The sequence below is a fragment of the Parus major genome, chromosome 1 (assembly GCF_001522545.3).
Source record: "Parus major isolate Abel chromosome 1, Parus_major1.1, whole genome shotgun sequence".
In the NCBI taxonomy this organism is placed as follows: Eukaryota; Metazoa; Chordata; class Aves; order Passeriformes; family Paridae; genus Parus; species Parus major.
In genome coordinates, this window is record NC_031768.1 from 23346446 (window position 1) to 23372632 (window position 26187).

The 26187-nt window shown below is 35.3% G+C and overlaps 1 protein-coding gene across 3 annotated transcripts in view; it reads left to right on the forward strand.

Annotated features, from left to right (window-relative positions):
- The window catches only part of MYO16 (myosin XVI), a 363582-nt gene that overhangs the window by 226069 nt on the left and 111326 nt on the right, over positions 1–26187 (forward strand). For all 3 annotated transcript variants that reach the window (XM_015633144.3, XM_015633135.3, XM_015633117.3), the window contains exons 17-20: positions 13564–13675; positions 17069–17186; positions 17960–18031; positions 18650–18791. In XM_015633144.3, the coding sequence (XP_015488630.1) occupies positions 13564–13675; positions 17069–17186; positions 17960–18031; positions 18650–18791 (444 nt within the window). The remainder of the gene's footprint in view (positions 1–13563; positions 13676–17068; positions 17187–17959; positions 18032–18649; positions 18792–26187) is intronic.

A 26187-nucleotide genomic window follows, 5' to 3' on the forward strand; every position in this document is an offset into this window, starting at 1 on the left:
ATAATGTATTTATATGTTTATATAAAATACACATTTTTATACCAAAAATATACAAAAATTACAGATTTTATATATTTATATAAAATGCACAGATATATCAACCTATTGAACCAGGTCTCTGCCAGCTCAAGCGTTTCAATAATTATGATGATTCTATGCGTTTTTCTATTTAAATCATTGTACACTTGACTTTATTTTTTATCATTTCTCTGTCTGAAAGAAATGGGTTAACATTGATACTATTAGAGATTGTGCATTTTTATCCTAATATTTCTGAGTATTTCTTTGTGTTTGCTTCTGTATAACTCATGTCTTTGGCTTTAGAGAAATCAGATTCACTGTTGGAGATGCATGTACTTCCTTTAGCTGCAGTCCTTCCCCCATTTTCATCATGCTCTCTGAAATTCCTTTCCCAATATATTTTCAGCTCCATTATGTATATTTGCCACATTTCAGACCTAATCTCCTGTATAAATCAGACTCCTAAATCAGGTAGCAATCAAGAGGAATGGAGCAGCATCTATTAAAATATGTCCTATGATGAACTGAACTTCAATATGTTATGGAATTAGGTTGGCCCCTGAGACAAAACTGGAACAAATGGGAACATCACAAATTCCTTGGTTATGTAGTTGATTCTGGAGCCTGTTTTTTAAACATGCAGTTGTAATCCTCTGTAATCTACTCCCATTTCTGTTTCCCATATATTTTAGGAAAGGACTAGTTTAAAGCATAATTTATTGTCTGATCATCTTTATTCTCTGTTTATTTAAAATACTTTTAAAATTGTCTTTGTTTTTATTTTTGTTAGAAAGCAATGTATTTGAATAATATGTGTAAATACACTGTGGATTTTACCACTAAGATCCAGTAGGGAGTCACTTTGTCCTATTTTGACACAGAAACCATGAAAGTACTCTAAATATTCAAATATGCTTTAGGAAGGCCAGTTCGTTTTATCCAATATAAGGTCAGTGTACCTTTAGCACCTAAGTAATCTGCTTAGATCAACCCTTCAATCGAGATCTCAGTGTGCAGCCTCTGAGGTTTACTTTGGGTTTGCTGAGCTTCTGTGTCCTTGGTGCCCCACGAGAGGCAAAGGAAGACACTGCAGGGGATTTAATGGCAGAAATGTCTCATTTGAGACCCTTCATCGAGCATGATTTTATTGTGAGGGATGAAAAGGTATGAGAAAAATAGGCACATACATCCATCTGTTCACATTTTGGACTGTCCTGGAATGCATCTGGGACAAAAACGGGTCCTGGTCTTGCTGAGCATAGGAGAGCAGATGGGGATTCTCCATTCCTGAACCCTGTGTCCAGCATCATGTAGGTTGGTGGCTGTGTGAAAAGTACAGCACTCTTCTTACATTAAAGAAGTGGCAACTGTTGATTGTGGATTGCTAAATAGATAACATTTATAAACACACATGGATTTGCTCCATTTAAAGTTGCAAGGAGAATATTCTTGCTCTGTAGAAATAAGTTACAATAAAGTTTGGTACTGTACCAAATCATACTTATGTAGTGTATGATACTTCCTTACCCTGTGAAAGGTGAATAATTATTCTTGATTAATGAATTAATTATAATAATATTTCTAAAAGTAAATTTCATTCTTAAGTAAATAAAATATATATTTCCCAGTATTTCAAAAGTTTCCAAGTGTCTTGCGGGGGGGAGGGGGCTTACTTTTATTTTTGACCAAGTTAAAAGTGCTTTACATGGATCTTACTGCTCAGAATTATTTGTTTAATATATACACATGGTCATACCTGCATATACAGGACTAAGAGTGTCTCTTGTAAATCAGCTTATCTGGAACTGATTTGTGAACTCCAATAAGTGGTTATATGAAATAATTTTGAAGGCTATTATCAGTATTTTAACTGGATACTGATTAAAGTTATAAGCAGGTTTCCAAAGCACTTTTTATCATGTAGATCAGATACTGTGGCTCTTAACACAGTTAGCTTTATTTAATGAATCAGCATTTTAAAAGTAGCAAGTTCTGGTAGAGAAATGCCTTTGAGGCTCATAAACTTCATGACATCTGCCTGGCAACCAATGCCAAAGTCTGAACAGAGAAATACAAAATTGCTTTTAGTTGTAGGAACGAAGTTCAAATTTTTGAAGGATTTCAGGAAATGGATTGGACCAGTTTGCACTTGCATGCAGACTGGCTTACTGTTTTTACATGTTCAGCAATGCTTATAATTTGCTACTTTTTCATCATAATGCATCAGCATTATGCTCCTTAGTTCATGTATATTAACCTTCAAAATTATACTTTTAGAGTGGTAGTTCACAGAAGTATGATCTCTTGATTCTGTCCTGTAAAATACCTGAATCACGAGTCAGACAAACTGTTCAAGGTCTACTGTCTGTATTACTTCTTGTATTACCATCAGATGTGTGAAAATTTCTATTTTAAGTCACTCCTGTTGCGCATTCATTTTTTCTTTAATTGAATAATTCTAAATTTATGCTTTTGTGTAATTTTAGGAACAGAATTTTTGAGTCTCTTATTTCAACCTATTCCACAGGATTATCAGTAGAATTAGGAAAAAAAAAACATACCTGATTGTAGCCTACCAACATTTGGCATTTTGAAGCTAAAGACCTATGTGTATTTCTTTGCTTTCCTTTTCAGTATATTCATCATAATACTATAATACTATAAAACTATAAAACTTATGTACTTCATAGTACTCATAGGTTTTCTTACAGAATTAAAGTTGAAGTTTCACTCCATAAAATACCAGGGCAAAACTACTTACTGCATAACACATGGGCTAATATAAGCTTTCTGTGCTAAAACCAGTTTACAAAACACATGCTTAACTTGTAATTTTGTTAGTTTAGAAAACTAAAAATAAGAGCTGTGTTCTGGCTGTCATCAAATCTGTCTACAGTGTTTAGTTAATTAGTATTATGCTGATACCTTGCCTCTTGACATTAACAAAGCTATTCAAATTTTTTTAAGTGCTGCTTTTGGTACTTTACTGCATGAGTTATGAGCAGAAATATGTGCACTTAAATGATAAGCAATAACTCCAGCTCAGTGCTACAGGGTAACAAGGTTCAAAGGGTGTAAAATTTGTTCAGATTCAAATATGTTTAAAAACTGTGGACAAAGGGAAAAAAAAGGCAATAATACATGCCCTTTTTCCCTGGGAGAAAAAAGCCCAAAGCTATTCATTATTAAGTTCTGGAAATGTCATTTACTTCATTGATGTCAACTGCTTTGCTTTGTCTTTATCTCATTCTTGTTTACATATCAAACAGTGCTAAGTGCAGAGCAGCTTTTCCTCACTAAGCAGAATACATTGTCCTCCCATATTCACATGAGATATTTAAAGAAATAAAAAGGTTTATTGAAATTTCTCACTCTGTGAGTTTGTAAGTATGGTAGAGATTAGAGATTTTATTTTTGAAAGGTAATGGCTTGCTTTGATATACTCAATACGCTTCATCCCAGCAGTTCTGAAAGCATTTTTTAGAACATATGTAGAACTATGAAGTCATTAATTTTCAGGCTAAACAATCCTAAAGTTTAATTATACCTAAATTGCATCTTGGGATTTAGTAAGTATCTAGAATAGCTAAACTTTTACAAAATTCTAATGCATTTCAGAGAAATACTTCACAAATATTTAATATGAGGGCAGTAAACTGACCTAGTTGCAAGAAAACTGTTTTTTAAATGCTTATATATTATCTGTAACCCATTTCTGAGATGTTATGATTTCTGCTCTGGTAATGTTGAATTTTTAGTGATGACCATTGTGCTTAATCAGGGCTACTACTCTGAACTGGATGAGAAGGAGGAATGGGGACTGCAAAGGAAAAAGCCATACGCCTTTCACATGATTGTGCAAGTGCATGGTTCATTGGGCAGCACTAATAAGGGGAAGGAAGGGATTTAGCTTGTTAATCCATGCTTCTTAATACAATGTCACATTAAATGACACCCACAACATGCATATTGATTGTGTTAGAGCTGGAACCTGATTATGAAATATTGCTTCATCCTGCTGTGACATTGGCTCCCTTGAGAATTTTCAAGCAACAAAGCATCAACTAATGAAGATTTCATAATCATGTTCTGGTTTAGACTTTATATAATGACAAGTAAGCTGAAAGATAAGTCTCTGTTGCTCTTTGTGAAGTGTATCAGAGACTCCTCAGATGGCATTGAGCAAAAAAATTGCCATGGCTGTGTGGGGGCAGGGGTTCATCTAAGCTAAATAGCTGAATACTCTGTTTTCTGCACTATGCCTTGGTTATACAGTTACAGTTCAGGAATGTTTGTGTATCTTTGGAACCTCCATTGCATAGAGTAGAAATAAATGTAATATTAAGATAATGTAATATTTAGACCTAAAAATTATGTAAGCGACTCTTGGGACAGCTTAAAGTCTATGTTGCCAGTAAGTACTTCTTTCCTCCAGTCTCACACACCTCAGTCTGCCTTTCCTTCTTTCTCAGAGAACCAGAGCTCAACATAGAGTGCTCACTTATAACTCCCTGTTACTGATAGTGATTTTGATACTGAGATTCAACTGAAATCAGTGGGACAAAGCAGGGGATTGAAGTTAGTTATGCAAAAGTGTTTTGCTGGATTGGGACAATACACACCGGTGAAATAATTCAAAATTCTACTTCACAGTCCTGTGAAACCTGGCAAGAAAAGTAACCAACTTCTTGGTTTTAGGCCACAATAAGTGGCCTAAAATCACTAAATATGATCTCATGATGGGCATGGCCATGGAACAACTGATGCAGCATTTCATAGAAGCAGGCACTGAGGACATACTTGTGTGTGCTTTTTAATGACAAATTTTAAGCCTTTATAGCATTAGAAGAATATGAATGCTTCCTGTAGGCATTCCTGAATCCATTCAGTCTGACTGATGTGCTCTTCTCTAGGCTATGGGCACAGTATTTCCTACCACTTACCTATAAAGCTGACTTATGGAGTGGCTCATGCATAGCAAGTGACGAGTCAGTTCTGTATCCTGCTTATCATCACCATTAGAAAGAATTTGGACACCTCTGAGTGAAGGAAGATATATACAGGAAATCATATCCAAGATGTTTTGAAAGAGCCTTGTTTCAATCATCTCTTCTAAATTTCTTAAACTGGACAGCACATAATGGCTTTGGAGAGCTATTGCATGACAGGCTTCCATAGGCTTACAGCATGACATATTAAAAAAAACAAAAAAAAACAAAACAAAAAAAAATCAAACCAAACCAAAGAAACAAAAATACATGACCAAAACATGAGGGTTTTTTTGTCCTAAAAGTGAGAACAAAAACCTTCTGGCTTGGATAAATAAATATTAAGTATCAGGATCTCAGTTTTAAGATTTTTCATTTTTTAATATTTTGAATTGGAAGGAATATTAAGGCTTTTATTTGTATATCTTTTTGTAAAAGAAAGAAGGGCTGTATAGACAAAATTCAGAATTTCTGATTCTCAACATGATCTGTAATGGTTTGTACTGCCTAATTAAGAATTGATAGAGAGTCCTGTATTTAATGATTAGTTTATCTAAAGTATTTATTCTTTGCTCCTTCTATGTAAATTCTTTACCCTATAATTTTGAAATCCTTTTAGCAATAGAAATATACTATATTTTGTTTTCAGTTGTGCTAGAGTAGGAGTTGATGCAATTATAAAAAATTTACTCTACAGGTTTGTTAAGAGGTATCCTACTAATGGGAGAGAAATGACATGGGCAAGTGGATCAGCAGAAGAAAGCTCACCATAGAACTTTTAATTCCTCACAGGAACCAGTTGACCGGGTGTCTCAAAAAAGAACAGATTATGACATTCAGCTCTTCTCATGCATTTATTTTTTTTTATTTTTTTTTCTTTTACCAACTAAAGGAATATAAACAGAGAAAAATAATATTTTCCTTTGCTCTTGGTTTAAAAAAGGCCTCCAGAGATCTGGTATACAGAGGTCCAAGCCTTTGTATCAAGACAGGCTCTACTGTGCAAACAGAGAAGTCCTTTGAAAATCTATTGCCACAGCTGAACAAAAGAAAGAAAACGTTAACTGATTTGTGAGCTAATGCCACAGCAGCTTCGTCTGTGTTCACATTCATGTTCCCAGTTCTTATCAGAACCATGATTCTATCATTCCCAGATCTTGAAAGCTGGGGTTTTCTGCCTCAGGATGGTATTTGGAATAAGCCAAAGTTTCTGTTGTGACTACCAGCTCTATCTTTTTTTTTTCACTTCATAAATGAAAAAGAGAAAGAACTAAAGTCTGAGTAAAGTAAGTTTGAGTTCATTTACTGTACACCTTTACCCAGAAACCCAGGAGAATAAAGATCTTGTCCTCCCTGAGGGATTACATGCAAGAAAGGATTCTTTTTCAGTCATTCTGGTAGCCTTATTAATAAATAATTTCATGTGGAAGGTACAAACCATTTACTGTCTAGATACAAAATCAAGCTAAATTGTATTGGCTTGGAGATATGGTGGTCATAGCATGTGTCCTGACAATTATTTTGATGCAGCTTACACTGGATATTTTCATCAATTCCAAGAGTTTGGTCCTGTGTCCCAAGGCTTTTTAAAAAAACTCCAGGTATTTTGAAGGTATAAAAAAAAAAACTTAAAAAAAATTTTATCTGGTTTCTAGCTCATAAAAGTTAATCAAAGTGCCTGGAAATTTCCTGATAATAAATTGGTCATATCAGTTTTTCTTAAAATTAATTTCTATAAAATTTGAATTTTCTAAAATTTTAAAAAAGAGATATGATTTAGAAGTTGGTGACAGAATATTTATTTTCAAGATCAGAAGAAATTTTCCTTCTCATAAAATAATAGTGCAGTGTTTTTTTAAATACTAGATAGATTAGTGGAAAGGGTTGCTGACCTGAGCAGAAAAGCAGAAATATTATCTTCTTATTTTGACTCGTTCTTTGGTATGTGTCTGCTGTTTAAGACTGTTCTGATTTTAGAATGCTGTCATCCCTTCAGATATTGAACAGTGTAAATTCCTGATCAAATTTTCATCCTCAGGTATCTTATGGCTCTAACACCTGTAGTCAATTTTTGCATTTTAGAAACAGCTTAAAGATCAAGGTAATGTCTGCAACAATTAAAGACCTATTTTTACTTGATGTCCCACCTTTCTGGGGCCAAAATTACTGATATTAGATGAAATTTAAAAAAAAAAAACAAACAAAAGAAACCAACAAAATAACAAACAAACAAATCCCAGTTTATCTGAGAAATAAATTTAATGTGTTTCACAGGATCACAGAATAATTCATTTTGGCAGTGACTTTGGGGGGTCTCTACTGTACTGCCTGCTCCAAGCAGGACCAGCTGGCAGATCAGATCAGGTTGTTCAGAGATTGGGCAAGTCTTGAAAACCTCCAGGTATAGTCCTCCAGATTGTGGGAATTTTCATCTTTGTAATATCTTTCTCAGTCTTCTGTGGGTGACATTTGATGAACAGTTTTGCTCCTAAGTCTATTTTCTGATATGTTTTTGCTGCTGCTTTCCTCTGGGTTTTCTCTCAGCTGATCCTGATTTTCCTGAAATGAGATGCCCCAAATCACACAGAGATGTGTGATGTCCAGTCCAAACTTCACCCATGCTAAGTATTTCATGACTACTATGTTGGCCTATGCAAATAAGGGGGTTATATACAATGATTAATTTTTTACATTATCAAGGCATACTTGACTCTCATTTAGTTTATACTAGATGCTGTTCTGATGATCCACTGCCTAATCAGCCTTACCTGCCTTGAATTTGTACATTCACTTATCCCTTTGTCTTATTCTATAATTTTTTGCTGTTGAATTGTATCTTTTTAATAATAATTTCTGTTTGGCCTAATTCCTGGACAAAATGTCACTTTTTCTGACCAATAAAGCAGGATACCCTTATTCACCCTCTTGCTCTTCTGTGCAGTTTTGGTTGTTTGTATTTGGTTGGGTTGGGTTTTTTTTGGTGGGTTTTTTTTTTTGGTTTTTTTTGGTTTTAAAGATATGTCCCCTGTTTCTACTCTGAGCACAGATTGTTCTGAGTATAAACAATTAGGAAATGAAGGTTTTTGCCTGTAATCTGAGGGTTTTTTTACTGAAGATCTTGACTGTAGTTGCTGAAATCCTTATTGCCACAAGCATCATTTACTTCATTATGCTATAATAAAATCTGTAATAATGTTTCAATATTTTTTTCTACTGATTTTATACTGTTTCCCTGATATCATGCCTTCTATATCTCAGAAAACTGTATGACAAAACTGAGATGTGTCAGCACTCATCCTCCATCAGGAAAGGAGTCAAGTGGGAGGCAGCTAGATGCTAGCTTAAAAACAACCCCAACCCCCTTTTTTAAATCATAGGGTTTTATCCTAAAATTTTACATTGACTTAAACCACTTAACAATATAGTCCTACCCGGAGTTCTTTTAATTATTCATGAAAAGATGTATTTACTTCAGGAAAGCCCTTGGAAAAGAAGTGTCCATCTGGCAAATCCATCTTCATCTTCATCTTTAATTGAAATACAATTCTAACTGTCCAGGCAAAAGGGAATTTCTGATGAACTGGTCACAACCAACTAATCTCTTTCAGACAGTTTCCCTGCCAGATTTGACTTGAACCACTGCAATGAAGTAGGTATTTCTGTATCATACAGAGCAATATGTGTGTGGCATAAAATGGCTGATCCCACAGAACACTTGAACATTTCAGGTGTTAGATTATACAAATGCAAAGTGGTTAGGATGGTGTTTTGGTAATGTTTTGCATACTTTGCTAGTGAAATATCAAGGTTTTTAATCAGATTTCAAACTTGTTTATATTTTTGTCTTTTTGCAGATTGCTATATAAATGTAGCAGTTTTAAGAATAAACAAATTACATGAATTGTTTATGTTGAATGAGGCAGATCACTTTGATACTAAATGCTCTTGGGTTACAACTTAAAAGAAAATAAATTAATGTGAATCAGGTATTATTTTGCTGCATTTGTCAGTGGCAAACTGATAGTCAAAACTTTTATTTTTATTCTTTGCTTGTCCTAACTAGTTGTAGCTTTAGTCTCATTATTTGCTTAATCATCTAAGCAGAGGATTAATTACTTGAACAAAGTTTTTAACTGGTGGGGTTACATAGGAAATTTTGAAATATATTTATGTCACTAAAGTACAGTATTGTTCATGTAAGCATATTTCTTCTTCATATTTGAGATCTGTGTATCAAATACGTAAGCTGAATAATTTTGATGATGTGTAACCATTATAATGAGAATAATGAGGTAAACAGGTAAGGTAATTATGGAATTATATGGGTGGTTAATATTTAAGAACTGAATGTCATACTAAGTACTCTTTTATACTCTTGGTTGTACTAGTCACACCCCACCTGAAATATTTGATCTATGATGTCATTCTGATGACATTCTGATTCAATGATGGTTCAAAAATTGTATATCAATAATAAGCAATATACTAAAAAATTACCACCATTGGCTTTTTCTTCTAAATAGTAATTTTTACTATTTTTTTCTTTTAGAGACTGGAATAGATAAGATTGCTACAGTGCTACCAAATAGAACTGTTAGAAAAAAAATCAGAAAGAAAAGCTATATAGTCCCTTACATTTCTTAAGAAATTGTCTATCTAATGTAGCGTTGTGCTTTACTGAAAGCGGCTATACTACAATTCAATAAGTTTATCTTTCTTAAGAAGTTTTGTGAATCAGTGTGTTTCTTCTTTTATGAAACAAAAATCACTGACCATGTCTTTTTTTGTGTGCTGATAAACTGTCTGTTAAAAGTACTAGTCTGATGCAAATGTCCTCATGGGGTAGCATTTAAATAAACAGTTACACAGTCAGCAGAAATGGGTTAATTATTAGAACTGCATAAACTCTTTGGTTTGTCACTTTTGTGAGAGATATAAATATCATTTGTCTGAGTAGCTACCTTCAGTTAAGAGGCTCAACTTCATCCAAAATCTGAGGATCTTTTTCTAAAGCTACAGTAAACTAATGTGAATGTGTACTGGCAGAATAAATTTGCACACAGAGATATGCCAGTAAGACTAGTAAAACTAAACTAAGTAAGCATGAAACTAGTGCACAGCCTGTGTGCACCAGCTATTATGGAACATCAGCTCTGGATTGTAAAGCAGTAGTACCTTTTTTACTAAAATTATCAGCAACAAAGAACTCAGGAGTCACGAGATCTGGTTTACATTCAAACACAAACAATCTTGTTGGAAACTTATAGGAATATTGGACACAATCAAGTAACGTCATAGATAGATTTCATGGATATAGTTCACAATAGCAAAAATCTAAGTTAAAAAAAAATAGCTAAAATCTCCATGGTAGGTTCAAAATATAAATTTTAAGCAGTTTAGTTCTTTTTCATCACCAGCAATGCCATTCTGCCCAGGCCACTTGAATATCAAAGACAAAAATGCACTATAAATATGAGGAAAGACACACATCCTGGAAAAACGTTTACATTTTATGGAAAAGTGATGCATATTCAACCAAGGAATGTTTATTATTATCAGGACTTTTCACTGTGACACATCTCTTTCCCCTTTCCTTAATTTTGTAGGAGAGGGGAGAATTTAAGATTTGTTCTGAACTCTAGTTCTTAAACATAAATATGATAGTGATAGTATTAATATTGACACAAATGGTGTCTCAAACATCTCAGCATCTTTAAGGTGGAAAGAATGAGTTGCCAGGGAACTGCTTTAAAAGAAAAATAAAATTCTGTTCAAATGTTACTATGTTTCTGGGGCAGAATGAACTTCATAATTGGGAAAATATGTTTCCTTGTATGACTAGAATGTATTATGTTACACTGTGTATTTCCTACATTTTGTGAGGGTTGTATGATACTCATAAACAGTTCCAAGTACTCTATACAAGCAATCCATCCTTAATATGATTATATTCTATATTATAAACGTATAACAGTCAAATGTGCAAATCTTCAAAGCTATGTTTTATATTTTATTAATCCTTACATAGTTTGGAAAATGAGTGGGCCTCATGAAATGTTATAAAATAATTTAATTGCTTTTAGACTGGGGAAACTAAATTGAAGTGCAGCTTAGAAAAAAGTGCAACTGCATCCGTTTCCAAGAGCACCTGCACATCTGCTGATTAAGTCTTCAGGACGTGTATAGCTGGGAAAGTCAGATTCTCTTCCAACAGGCAAGTCCCAGCAGCTGCTGCAGTTTATGGATGGTTTGTTAGAGCCATGGGCACCTGGTTTGGCAGGTACCCATTTCACCCCTGCTGTATCAGCAAGCGCTGAAGGCGAGAGCTGGCACGTGTCGTTTCATCCCCCCAGAGAGAGTGTTCTGCAGCACTTTGCTGTGCTGCAGCCTGCTTTCAGAGGTGTTGCTAGAGCTCACACGGCTTCTCACAACAACGGTACCCACTTTTTCAGCTGTGCTAAAAAAGTGCTGGTTAAATGGGGCTGCTTAAAAAGGAGAAGTGTGGAGTATTCTCTTCACAGAAGAGGAAAGACTACTCCCTGCTCAGTACAGAGAGACAAAGAGTTATTTAGGGGGAAAACCATTGAGGAGGAGGCTTTTCTTGCAGAAATAGCCATATGCTTCCAACTCCTACAACATTCAACAATAGAATATTTTGACAGCAGAGTGGCTGCTGCTGTAAATCTCCTAATTATGGATCAAAAGTGCCACCAGCTCATGATGCATAACATGTTAGTGGCATAAGCTCATGCAGCAGTTCAGAAGAGCGGAAAATTTTCTGATGGATTAACCTTTACACCAGTAGGTTCAATGCCAGATTCAGCATTAGATGTATTCTAGGCTCCTTTTGAACCTACAGGCAATGTAAAAAAACCCGGGGGAAAAAAAGAAAACCAACATAAAGCTGGCTGTACTTTATCATCTGCTCTAGCTGATTTGACAGTTGTGCTATCATTTGTACCTACCTCAGTTTGACAAAATTAGTGTTTTAGTAACCTCAAGGAACCAGTGCTGAGCTCTGGCAGTGATGCTCACAGAACTACGTTGTCAATGGTTTGTGAACCACCAGCTTTATCCACTGATGTGAGACTTGAGATATCTGCTGAGTTAGTCCTCCTGTGGGTGCAAAAGGCACCCAGGCAAACATTTTTAACCCCATAATTTTCCTGCCCACCTTCTGGGGCAAATTATGCCATTATCACTGCAAGGGGAATCCACACTGGTAAATCTGGTATGGATTCACTAAAAATACACTTTATGTTTCATTGTGGTACTATTTAAACCTCATTATCTGTTAGAAAAATGTAAGTAATAAATAATTCTTCCTACACACATTAATCTAAAAGGGCACCCTTATAAGAACTATCACCCTTACTAGAGTGTTGTCAGACCCTCTGTGGTAATAGGAGTTTCTTTTGAAACTGTCTCCTTTGTAGTGGTGTGAGTACATGATTGTAAACAAGAATTGACCAGTATTGTTTCCCATATTTAAGTGAAAGGTCATGGACTGAACATCAGTAGAGAGCAGAATAATTACGGGGAATTTTTGTTGTAATTGTGGTGAAGGGTGAGGGCTGAAATCTGTATAAGTTGTCCACCTTTTTTGGTATAGTGATGATGTTATTTGGACAGAGGTGTGGAGAGTTCTTTTGCTTATTTAAGTGACACTGGTGAAGATTGCAGATTGTGTGATAAATGTGTATTTTAATGATTATGATAATTTAATGAAAACAATAAAAGAAAATATCTTACATTCAGTATTATTTAATTAGAAGTCAGATCCTGTAAGATATTCAGACACCTCATTCTCAGTGATTTCAGCTCTATGAAGATACTTAAATGCTTTTAAAAATACAGACTTAATTCAAGAGGGTCAAAATAAATGGTTGTAAAGGCTAGATTGCTGCACTTTTCAGTAATCTGTTTTGCTGCAGTTTGTGATTAATCTCTTTTGTATTGTTTCTCTTTATGTTGCTAATGTTTTTTTCATTCCTGAATTAGCTGCCACACTAGGTGTCTCTTTCTCTCTGCTAATCACTGGTTTTGGGAAAGTACATAAAATTTCCTTTTGCTTTGCAGTGTGCAAAGGAGTACAGCTTAAGGACTGTAACTACTCTGTGTATTTGATTTCTGCTTCATTTTGAGAGACATTTTGAGAGGTTGAGTACACCTGTCTCCCATTCAGCTGCTGGGGGAAGGAACGATCATTGTGGCACTAAAGGGGTGACCTATTCCCTTGTCAGCAAGAGGGGAATTTAAAGCAGTCAGAGTTATCAGAGTTATCCTCAAGTCTGCCTTCTGAAGGGGAATCTCTGGTAGTGACAGAAAGGTAAAACTGTTGAACTTTCAGCTTTCATGTAGGGCTAAAGTTGGGGCTGGGGGGAGTCTGAGGAGAAAGTTTAAGAAAGAAATATAGAACATTCTGTCTCTGAAAAGGCTGAGAAAAATCTGCAAAAATCCTCTGGTTAGAAATGCAGAGCTGGACTTTCACTTCAAAAGTTTGATCATGCACCAGCCTTGTAAATATCAGATATGCTGTTTTTCCTCTGTGCAGGTATCTAAGCCAGACTGCATCAGAAGAAACGATGGTAGCAGCCAACCCTCAAAACAGGGAGAAATTAACCATACTAAAGCAAGCTCTAGGTGCTCTGGGATTCAATAGCCTGGTAAGTTACATGAGCTTATGTTATTTGTGGTTAAAATAATTACATTAGTTGAAAGCAGGATATAAGTAACTCTCACAGATAACACTTTGTGGGGAAAAGAAGCTCCTTTCTGTCTTTTTTATTTTTTTTTTTTCCTTCTTAGTTAAGACCTTGAAACAAATACAGCACTAGTTCACTCCAGGGAAATTACTGTAATCACTTTTAATTAGACACAGAACCAACAATGTAAATCTTTTTCGTTCTTAAAGATTCACAAAACAGCTTCAAGGTATAATACTCTGAACAATTAAATTACATAGATAAAAAGAAGCAATCAAATCCCATATGACATCTCATAAAAGCCATGGAAATTTTTTCCTCTTCCTGATTATCTCCCCATCCTTTTTAATTTTGTGAAACACACATATGCTAACAGCACCTGAAAAGAAGTAAATACCTATTTAGGCAAAGAAAATTAGAGCCAGGTAACTTGAAAGAGCTGACTCAATTCCCCAAAAGCAACAAGAAGATAGGCCTGCTGTTTGTCTTTAATCCTATGAAACTAATGAAGAAGATAATTTGGAAAATTAATCAACAAGAGGTTATGGAGGACAGAGGTGTTACAGAAATCAGAAGGAATAGAAGGATGAATATAAAAACTCATGTAAACTATGTATCCCTTCAGGTTAGCACAGTGCTTAACAAACTCCCCATATTTCTTACACATGTATGTGCAACCTAGCACACCGTAGCTGGAGCACTTCTGCAAGAGAAATACATAAGCAGTAGTGGTTTTAGAAGGAGGTAAGAACTTCCCCCTGTACAGTATCATTAGAGAAAGGGAACAAAAAAGTTCATGTAATTCTAAGTTATAACATCATCAAAAATGACCAATGGGCAGAAGTTGTAATACAGAAGGATCAAGGGCTGTCAGCACAGAATGTGTGAGTCTGCTGAAGCTGTTATTTAAGTGGGAGATAGACTTCTGGGGTGGTAGTGGTACATTATGGAGATGTTTGGCATTCCCTAGTTAAGGCAGAAAAAAATGTCACCTTTCAATGTAATGAAGAGTAGGGTTTATTTTCATTAATGTTCATGAGACCATATCCAAAACTGAACAAATTGGCAATAATCTGACAATATTGTTCCTACTCTTAGTGGCTCAAGCTCTGTACTAGTAGATTTCAATAAATAAAGGTCCAGACACTTCTGGATTTAACCCAGTGTTCACAGTTTGGCGGATCTGTCTTCCTCTTTCATTAATGTTTCTGTTCTGTTGAGGAAGTGGTTCAGCCCATAAGTAAATAATTGATTGGTAAATTGATCATGATTTATAAGCCTGCAGTAGCTGTCTGAGAATGCTTTATACTTTATATATATTTATATATATATATTATATATATATAAATAAATATTTATATATATATAAATAAATATTTATAATGTATTCTTTCACATCCAGTACTTACTTTCACTCAGAATTCTTGAAAAGAAGTTACCTCTCAGAAAAGTGTCAATATCTTGGAGGCTGGTCTGTATTCAGCATTAGAATAATATTTAGGGGACAAGAAATCTGTGAAACTCTCAAGTACTGCAGGCTCATTTTCTATGTTGAATGTTAGAGGGCAATATGTAGATAAAACACATTCCTAAAATTTCTCCCCATTATTTTGAGGTACATGGAGAGGGCTGTATGCATGATTCCTTGACTACCTAGCCACATTTTTAATGATAGAGTAGATAGTCTTTTTGAAGAACTGCATAAAAATTCCTTAGTAGTCATTAATGATATCTTCCAAAGTATGTTAATGTTTATTAAAAACAATTACTATTTTAAAGGTGGGGGAACGTGCATCTTTCTTTTACAACAACAAAAAAAAAAAGTGTTTGAGCATCTGGAATGTGAAATATACTTGAGACCATATCAAAAATCACCAGACTCCAAAGCTCTCCCAGCCCACTGCCATTCAGTGCTGCACAGTCATCTCCAAACCAGTTCTGAATGGGTTAATCTACAAGCAAGGAGTGTGCAGTGCTAGTGTGCCATTTCATCTTGCCTGAGATATCATCCCAAGAAGCAGAGTATAGCACCCTAGTTCGGATGCTATATTAGCATAACTTCTTCTATTTTAAGAGCTATCTTGTTCAGACTTTCTCTGTATATATTGGATTTTTTTGAATCTTCAGCTTTGGTACCGTGTAATACTAAAATACACTGTTGCCCTACTGACATCTCTCTCATACAGTACCAAGGCTGGCGTTCTTAAAGTGTAGTTTAGAGAAGCAAACTTGCTTAAACAGCACTGGAAGCACTATGGTCTATCCTAGAAAAACTGTAAGCTTCTCTAATGCCCTTGGATGATTGGCATATTTATAAGGGAAAGGAACATGAAGAAAAGAAGAAAACTTGAGAAAAAGGAGGATGTATTAGCTAAGTATTTCATTAGCAGTGTATTTATAATCTTCATCTCCAAATTCTGATGAGTGGAATTTCTCACTGTCATTTCTGCAGCTTCAGCAGAATCAGGTTCTAAATATTTTTCAAAAATATTTCAAGAATTATCAATTAACTTTGCTGTACATAATCCCATGTAATTTTATAATGGATATCAGGTTTCCTGTTTTACCATTTTAAGAAGCACCATTGTTATATAACTGACCTTAAAAAAAAAACCCAAAAACTTCCAAAAATACACAGTGCTTTCCATATTTTAGGATTTAAGGTTCATATTCCATGGATCCTATTTTTCCTTGAATTTAAAAATATTTTAAATATAATTAACCAACCAAAAGAACTGAAGAAAGTTAGTTTTCTTCTTGCTGTGGTAAAAATGAGGCTAGGAAAAATCTGCCCCTAAAGATAACTGCTTCACAATCTGAGACATCACAGAAGAGTATGCAGTCCTGGAGGGGAAGTGTGAGGGTAAGGAAAGTTGCTTTTGTTTCTTTCAGACCTTAATTACAGCTTTTAATACCAGGAACCTATAGAGCTAGACACTTTGTTTATGAATTCAGCTGGCTGAAGCAAAAAAGCCCTTGCTGTTCCCAGATACAGAAATTGTCTCAATGGAAATTCTCTATGGACAAGATATGTTTTATTTCTTGCAGAAACAATGCATCCATTAAAGATATTTTAGTATTTTTATCACCTTTGGAAAAGCTTTCTTAACCTAGTTGTTAACGTGACTTACATTAAAACAAAGGAAATAAAAAGTAATTTTTTTGGTACATGTCCTAGATAGGTTCCAGTTTGATTTCAAATTTCCTTTAATAATTCACATGTGAAAGCTTTTCAATTGATCAAATGCTGATGATACAAACTAACAGAATTTGTGTTTTTATAAAGCATTGCCTTTCATTGGTGTGCCCAACAGATCTTTTCTTTATCTTTAATTCTGAAAAAAATATGTGCAGGAGGTGGAGAACCTGTTTGTGATTCTCTCAGCAATTCTGCATCTTGGAGACATTCGCTTTACGGCTCTGACAGATGCTGAGACAGCGTTTGTGTCAGACCTGCAGCTACTGGAACAAGGTCAGTAGGACACGACCTTGGAGCGTCGCCTGCTCCGTCCCACAGCAGGGAAGTTGCGCGGTTCCACCGACAGATGGAAACACAATTCCAGGGAGACAAAAAAAAATTACTTCTGAAAATTCATAAGTTACTGTGGGAAGATAGTATCCAATTGATTTGGATGTTTTATAAATTGCAGATTTTTATGGGATGAAATAAAATGCCAGTGTTTCAAATTAGCTAATTAAATGTCATATTTAATGTTATCATTTGCCAAAAGAAATTGTGCAGTGCACTTTGTGCAATTTTGTTTGGAAATGCTTTTGCACTGCTTGTCAACAGCTGAACAATTTGTCTAGAATTTAATTTCTTACATTCAAAATCTATGTCTTAAAAGGGTCTCTTGTTCCTGTGCTTTGAAGTTTCCCCTCTTGGTCACTAACAAATCTCCTCCAAGTGGCTTATGGATACAGAATGTCAATAAGTAGCATACCTTCACTCTAATACCACAGAAAGTCTGCCAAACCCTGGGGAAAGTCCTGAATAATCTTTGGAGGGGGGAGAAGGTTGTACTGTAATATACAGATACATTCAAACTTCATAAAGTACTGACTGTAGTCATCCTATTTTATGTCTTCGTTAATTTTTATTACTCCTGTGACACCACCCTTTTCTTTAATGTTTGGATTCTTTCACTATTCAAAAAAACATCTACAGAAAAAAATCCACTGTAAAAAATGAAATATGCAATATAGCACAAATCAGTCTTTCTTTACATTTTCTTTTCCTTTCAGTGGCAGGGATGCTGCAGGTTTCACCAGATGAGCTCGCTTCAGCCTTAACAACTGATGTTCAGTATTTTAAAGGTAATCTTTTCCAAGCTTACATTCCCATAGATCAGATGTGTTGGCATTTTGAGCCTTCTGTTTTAAAAAATTTAAAAGCTGTTGATTTTTGTTTATTTCTTGTATGGTCCTGTAAATGTTCCCTCTGAGGAATATGTAGGCTTATCTGCCATGCAGTAGATCAAACTGGACCACCAAATTAGAAATGCCTTTGTAATATGGACCGAAGTTTCACACTGTGATGCTGATGGGCTCCTAACTTGATTATTGCTATAAAAGTGTGTCAAAATAACAGATTATATATTAACAGAGAATATTACTAAGAACTTTAATCAACAGGAGTGTCTTTGGAAAAAAAAAAACAAAAAACTGAAAAAATATTTTCAGTAAAATTTTAGTTCTGTGTAGTACTCATACACGTTTCTTTTGAACAAAGTATAAAGGCATGTATTTCCAAACTTAAAATCTTTTGACTGTTGACAGTCTTCTCATCTTGCACTAGAGGCTTCAGGAAAAAGCTAACACCATGTAAATGTTTGGCAAAGGAGAAGTAACTGTAGCTAAATTTACTGTAGCTAAAATTACTTAAGGCGAAGTTTACAGCACACTTTCATCTCCATTTTCTGCTTTTTCTCTTAGGAGACACGATTGTTCGGAGGCACACTATAGAGATTGCAGATTTTTACCGGGATCTCTTGGCAAAATCTCTGTATGGTCGTTTGTTTAGCTTTCTGGTCAACAAAATCAACTGCTACCTTCAAAATCAAGATGAGAGTGGCAGGTAGGAGTGCCATTGGAAACTATTAGATGTTCCATTTTCTGTTCAAATCCAGACCTGTAAAAGAAGCATGATTGCATTAAATGGTGGAATTTAATGCACACTGATAAAGTTTTAAAGAATTTTATAATAGCATGACAGTGATGCTTGGATCTTTAAAGCGTTGGCCATTCCTTCTAGTTGTTTATACTGTAACTTATTTGTTTATCTATTTGCTTATATAGGGTGCCATGGTACTTCTTGAGGTAATCTAGATTGGTGGTTACAATTAATAGTCTTTTAGGACTTCACACTATAGAATGAGCTAAGTCATTCAACATGAAAAATGCTGCTTGGTACTTTTTTAATGCAGAACATACTTGTTCTTTCTTCCCAAAATAGTGACCTTAGCACAGGGTATTAAAACCAGAATTTTATTCAAAGGCCTTCAAATGAATGTTTAAACTTAACTGATTTAAATGTTCTAAGAATGTTCTCTAGGTTGCATCTTCTAAATTTAATTCTGTTGCTATCCAGCATGGTTTCTTGGAAAAATGAATGCTAATTAATGTGCATCAGTGGAGCAGTCAAGAAACAAATTGAAAGAACAACAAAAATGAAATCTCAGTAGAATCAAAGTAACAAACTAAGACAGTAGACCTAATTAGATGATCATATGCATATAACTTAATCAAAGTTCAACAACTCATATGCTCAGTTGAGCTCTCATGAGCATGAAATACAAGTGGCTTGGAGTTATTAGTAAATGGTAATCCACTAATGACAGATGTGGAACTTTTATAAGGGTGTTTTCTTTATATCATCTCTGTGGCATAGGACAAGTGTTTACAAGGTGCCCTCTTTTAGAGTTTGAGGACTTCACAATCTTGTTTTTATTCCAATTCATAGACCAATTAGTGACAAATCTTTTCTTTTCTATGGGTGTAGCTAAGGGAAAAAGGTACCATGCCTGAATAACTCAGCTTTCTGTACCTAAAATCTGTCATTATACATGCACCACCAGAGTGTCTCACTTCCTTCTGAAGGCAAACAGAAGTAATATGGAATGATTTTACTTGTCTGTTTGTGACACTAAGCTAGAGCAATTTTCCAGTCCATGGCCTAATTTGACATACTCTGTATATAATAAGCAAGGGCAGTAGCATGAGCAATTCTTCCTCATTCATTCCTGGGATTTATGGAACAGAGGCTTAGCTCAGTGCATGTCTGTGACAGACAACAATCCAGCTCAGTCATTTCTAATTACAGTGAGCTTTTTTGTAGTGATTGTTGAGAAAGAAATTTAGAATTGATATATTAAAAATCTATTAAAATTATTTGAAATAATTTTTCAGTGTGTAATTTTACAATTTGATATCTTACATTCTTTCAGAATAGGGTGTTGTGTACTTCTGTTGTTAATATAAACATATAATTTTTAGATATAATAGGATTTTCAAATAATGAAAGTCAAAGATGTTTGCATATTGTCTATCTTGTAGTCTCCTTTCAGTGAGATCACTAGGTAGAAAAAGTGATCTTTACCATGTGAAAATATTTCTTCATTAAATTATTTCTACCTGTGAGGTAAAGTGAACACTGTGTGAGGTTGTAAGTCCCATCTAAAACAGGAGAGATGTTTGATGTACCAGAAATGAGGAGTTTGCAATAGTCTCCTCTGGCCATGTATTATACCTCTGCTTGAAAAGGGGCAGTTCTTCATTTAGTCTGGTTATAGAAAGCTAACCAGCTCAGGATTAATTGGCAGTACTGATAAGATATACTAAGTTTTATCAGGTCAAAACTAGTTTCATTTCCTTTTCAAACTTGAAGATAAATAGCTTATATTAAGTGGAAATAAGGTTGATCATCTTTCACTGATATTTAAACCTCAGTTGAAGTAGCCCACATATAGTTTTTTTTGTTGCTGTTGTTTGGGTTTTTTTTTGTTTTGGTTTTTTGTTTTGTTTTGTTTTTTTGTTTAGTCTAATCATATTGTTTAGACTGGAGGAGTAAATCAAGGTATAGAATAGTTCTAGATGCAAGCTGGATTACTGCAATGAGTTTGTGTTTAGTGGGTCAGATTTACTTCAAATACATCCAAGTAACTATCAGATAGGAGCATTATGTCTCCAGTTTGGTGCAGTTTTAATAAACCTCTACTGAAAGATCCACCAAAAACATTAACTTATGTGACTACATAAGTCAGATACATTCCTGGCCACACTTTATTCCCTGGTTGGAAATAGACAGAATTACTACTTATCAGATGGTATAAGGCCTTCATAAGAAACCTGGAATAAGGTTTCTAACTCAGTTCTCTTGTTCTGTTGTGAGGCAGCTTAGCTGTACTTAAATCACATTTCAGAGAGAATTTATGAAGCAATAAAATTAGATTTCTTGGCTTAGTAACTCTAAAGAAGCATCTTCTTAGCCTTTGTTAGGAAACTGGTTATCCATATTTAACTTTTATGGTGGAAATACTTGATTTTTGTCTTTAATTTTGATTTATATTTACTAACAAAAAGCTTGTGATAGGTTTCAGACAAAATAAAATGAATGATTATCGTTAGATATAAGCAAAGGGGAGGTGATTTGTGAAAACCTGCAAAGACCAAACTCTGAAAATATGAAGTACAGGGAATAAAAAGTGTTGCTAGAATCCAACAAACTCATTACTTTGGAAGACTATTCAGTAAGTACAGAGCAAGAATTTTAATGATGTTGTTAAGTGAGATAATACACCTTTGGAAATGTTGCTCTATTCCATAAAAACTTATAATTTTGTCTAGTTTTAACTAAATTATAACCCTAAGTTTTAACTAAACTATAGCCCATGCTAATTTATACTCATTGCAAGATCTGAAATTTGTTACTTTATTAATTCTGACACTATTTTTAAAAAATCAACTGTGGAGAAATTATTTTGCCATAATTGACCCCTCAAGTGGGATGAGAAGAAAGCTACTAGCATTTTGTACAGGTGCTTATAATTATTTTTTTTTTAAGTTATTGATATTTGTCTTCACTCATCTATATAATGATTTCCTATTCTACTGATTTTATTATTATCAAAATAATCTCAGTGAATTTCTTCCTAAGACTCTTAACTCTTCAAAGTTTACTCTGTTTTACTTCCATTCAGATAAGCACTCTGATTTTCAGTTTTGTAGATTCATGGTTGTCTTAATGTGGCGTTTCGATGCAATTGTTTGCATGTTGGCAAAGTTGGATCTGGTGATTCAAATGAGTAATGAAATGACTTAAGGTAATGTTTTAACAATTCCTGACTCATTCTGCAAGAGGACTTTTTCTTTGTGGAGATTAGAGAATGTGTGTGAACTCTTGTGAAATATTGTTTTTCGTTTCTCATGGAAAACAAGCTAATTAGGTATGTGGGCCTGAGAAAATCTTGATACTGTGTTCCCTGCCTGCTACTAAGTTAAAGGCATGTTGTTTTATCAGCTAGTTAGAAAAGATTTTCTCTATTTGTAGATAAAACCTGATAAAAAGCTGATAAATATTTTGTAGATAAAGCCTGGCTGAACAGCAGGTCCCAGAGGGCCTGGATCTAGCTGGAGGCCTCTCACTAGCAGTCACCCTCAGGGTCCACTACTGGGCACAGTATTGTTTACCTTATTTATACATGAGCTGGGTGGTGGGATAGGTGCCTCCTCTGCAGGTTCACTGAGGACACAAACCTGTGAGGAGTGGCCAATACCCTGTGCAGCCCTTCAGCAGGACCTCAGCAGGGTGGAGAGATGGACAGAGAACTGTGAAATTCAGCAAAGGCAGGGTCCTGTCCTGGGGAAGAACAATCCCCTGCACCAGTACAGTCTGGGGGCTCTGGAAAGCAGCTCTGGGGAGAGGGAGCTGGATGTCCTGGTGGACAGCAAACTGTCCATGAGCCAGCTGTGTGTCCTTGTGGCCAAGTGAGCTGATGGTGTCCTGGGGTGCATTAGGAAGAACACTGCCAGTAGGTCAAGGAAAGTGATCCTGCCCCTCAGCTCAGCCCTGGTGAGGCACATCTGGAGCACTCTGTCCAGTTCTGAGCTTCTCAGGAGAAGAGAGACATGGAGCTCCTGCAGTAGGTCCAGTGGAGGGCTACAGAGATGATTTAGACTGGAGCATCTCTCTTATGAGGGAAGGCTGAGAGACTTGGGCCTGTTTAGTCTAGGGAAGGGACAACTGAGAGGGGAACCTCATCTCAGTCTATAAAAATCTAAAGGGAGGGTGTCAAGAAGGTGGAGCCAAGGTTCTGCTCAGCGGTGCCAAACTACATTACAAAAGGCAACAGGCAGAAGCTGATGCTCTACCTGCACATGTCCTACAACTTTTTTACTGTGGGTGACCATGCACTGGAACAGGCTGCCCAGAGAGGCTATGGAATCTCCTTCACTGGAGGTATTCAAAAGCCATCTCAATGCAGTTCTGTGCCATGTACTCTGCTTCAGCAGGAAGGTTGGACCAGATGACCTGCTGTGGTCACTTCAACCCAACCCATTCTAACATTCTTATTTGGCACCATTACAGACAAACAATGCAAGCTGCCATTCAGTCATGCTTTCTGTCCATATCACCAGGACAGCCATAGATTTCTGTTGCACATAGACCAAACAGAATATTTCTAAAGAGGTAGTTTCTGAAAGCTTTTATATTCTGACTGTATACCCATACCCATCAAAATTCAAATAGTGCCAAAGAGCACCAGTAGGAACACTTATTTGGGCAAAGGAAGGATCTCAGAGGTCTCATTTTCAAAATCCTTAGTACATTATCTGATTTATAGAACAAGATATTCTGGAATAGAAATCTTCCCAGCTTCAGAAAAAATACCCTTAAATATTGATTTATTAGTGCATTCAGTAGAAAGTTGCTGGGAGTGCAGGAGGGAGGGAAAGGAACTTCCTGTTCAAAACCTGAACCCACAGCATAATGAAAATTGTTTCTATATGTGTAGGTAGGGAAATCTTTAAAACAGACAAGCAGTACAAAACATCTAATATAATATGGTGCAAAATACCATAATCTGAAAATTGCTTAATCCTGGATAATTTCCAGTATGTCATTTAACAAATAATGCCATTTTTTTAAAGCACAGAACAAATTTTATTTGAAAGAGTTGAGGAAGAGTATGTGCTGATAATGAAAGAGATATAGATCTTGAGTGCATTGGCAAACATACTTCTTCTTTCCTGCCATAACTGTCAAATCACTCAAAAAATGAGTTTGTTTGTCAGATATGGAGCCAGTGTTTCTTTCTGGTGTGTCCAGCCACCATCTATATATGCATCTCTGGGTAAGGTAATATTAAAAGAAAAATTACAGTTGTTGAGAAAGATACCTGAGAGACATGGCAATGACACCAAATCCCAGCAAAAATCTCGTACTATTGAAAAATCTCCCTCAAAAGTTTCAGAAACTAATTTTGTTTAGTAATTGAGATGAAGAACATCATATCCAACTGGAAGTATTTGGCCTATTACTTTCAAGAGCTGTGTTTGTGACATCAGGTATAATCTGCTCCCCTGGGAAAACTGAGGGCTTCTTAATTAGTATTCTGAAGGACCTTATTTGAAGTCTAGGCTCTATGCTTCATCTAATCAGAGAAATATTTCCTCATTAATCAGTATCACTTCCAGTTTATCCAGATCAGACATAAGCCTTCCTCATTACTGGCAGAAGTTGGAGGAAGAGCAAGAGCTGTTGTGTCTTGGGCAGATGAAAAGGCACATGAAGTCACCCTCCCACAACAGATTGATCTCACTGCTTTATGCTGGCAGATTGCAAAAGATAACAAAAGGAATGGACCCTCTTGATTTTGGAGCTAAGAACCCTCTGCACTGGAATAAAAGTGAATAAATAACATTCTGTAGGTTTGTCTGAAGCATTGGGTCAGATGTATTGTAAAGGGAGTTCTGTTTACCTTGCCAGGAATGGCAAATGGTTTGAGAGAATCTCATGCTGAGCACAAGATGTCTGCCAAGGTGATAGATTATCAAACACGATGTCTTCTGTATGTATATTATTTTTAGAGTTGCCAGGGATTTTTATATAGTTTCTTTATAATGCAGTTGTTAAGGGTACAAAATCAAAAGGCTATTTCTAGTCTATAAGGATATCTTTACAGATGTGTTCTGAGGAAAAAAAGGCAAAGCTGGAGACATTGTAAAATGTCATGAGCTGAAATACTGTTTCATGTATCAGAAAACCAAAATGACTTATAGTGAACATCCTTGCTTTTTCTTCAGTGTTTACTCTTGCATGCTGATATAAGAGAAAAAAAAAGTTCGTCAAACATCAGCAAATTCTTTTTTTCTGCTTTCTATTCTGGGAAATATTTTCAAACTTGAAATCAAAGTCTCATCCCACATTAAAACCATAATTCTTTTAGTTATATATAGTAAATATTAAATATCTGAAACAAAATAAAGAAATGTATCAGTGATGATTAGTAACCATAAAATAAGAAAATAAGGAAATATTTCAGAACAAAAAGTGACTTTTTCTAATATTTGTTCTTTTAGACCGTGGTGACATGCGTTTTCATTTGTTAACATGGAATCATTCATGCTTTATTTTGCCTTGGGAATCTCTGCTATGATTATTTAAGGAAAGTAATTTTGCTGGAATTAATATGATTGACAGCTAGCCAGTAGAAACAGTAGAAACATCTATGGACCTTCCTTCTGGCAAGAAAAGTGATATGAAAAAGAGAAAGACAAGAAGAAAGATTAAAAGAACAAAGTAATTGGAAACCACATATAAAGCAATGTTTTTAATTTGGATGTTGTGTTTTCAGTTGCTATTTAGTTTTCAAAATCTGAGCAATAATTTAGTACAGAAAATTACTATCATAGATGTAGAGATTTTGCACATAAATAGCACAATGTAATAGTAAAATGTCACTATTGTAGAGGATACAGAGCCTAGTGCTGTTATACTTGCCCTATGGGCAAGATATTAATTATGTAAAACCTCCAGCTCTTTTAGTGTGATGTGTGCATCTCCTAATAATACGAGACCAAAATTATCAAGAGAAGTTCATAAAAACACTGAGACTACACGTTTTTCTGTCAACAAATGCATCTCCAGTATATTAGCAAGCCAGTGTATTTGTCACAAATATCACAGTTTTGATAAGGAATGCTATTTGAAGTGGGCAGTAAGCTGGCTGCTAAAGCTTTTACCCAGAGTTTTGGAAGCTAGGACCTGCTTTTGCCTTTTAATAATTCATTAAATCAGTTTGTATTGGTCTTTTCCTAATGCAAATGTTTATATATTCCTTGAGGGAAAGTAAGAGAGACTAATTTGACAAAATAACAGTCATGGACTCAACTGGGATGTAAACAATCCAGTCGCAAATTATTAATTGAATCAGACAGAGAAGGGATAAGCTGTTTCTTCTGTATTAAGTAGT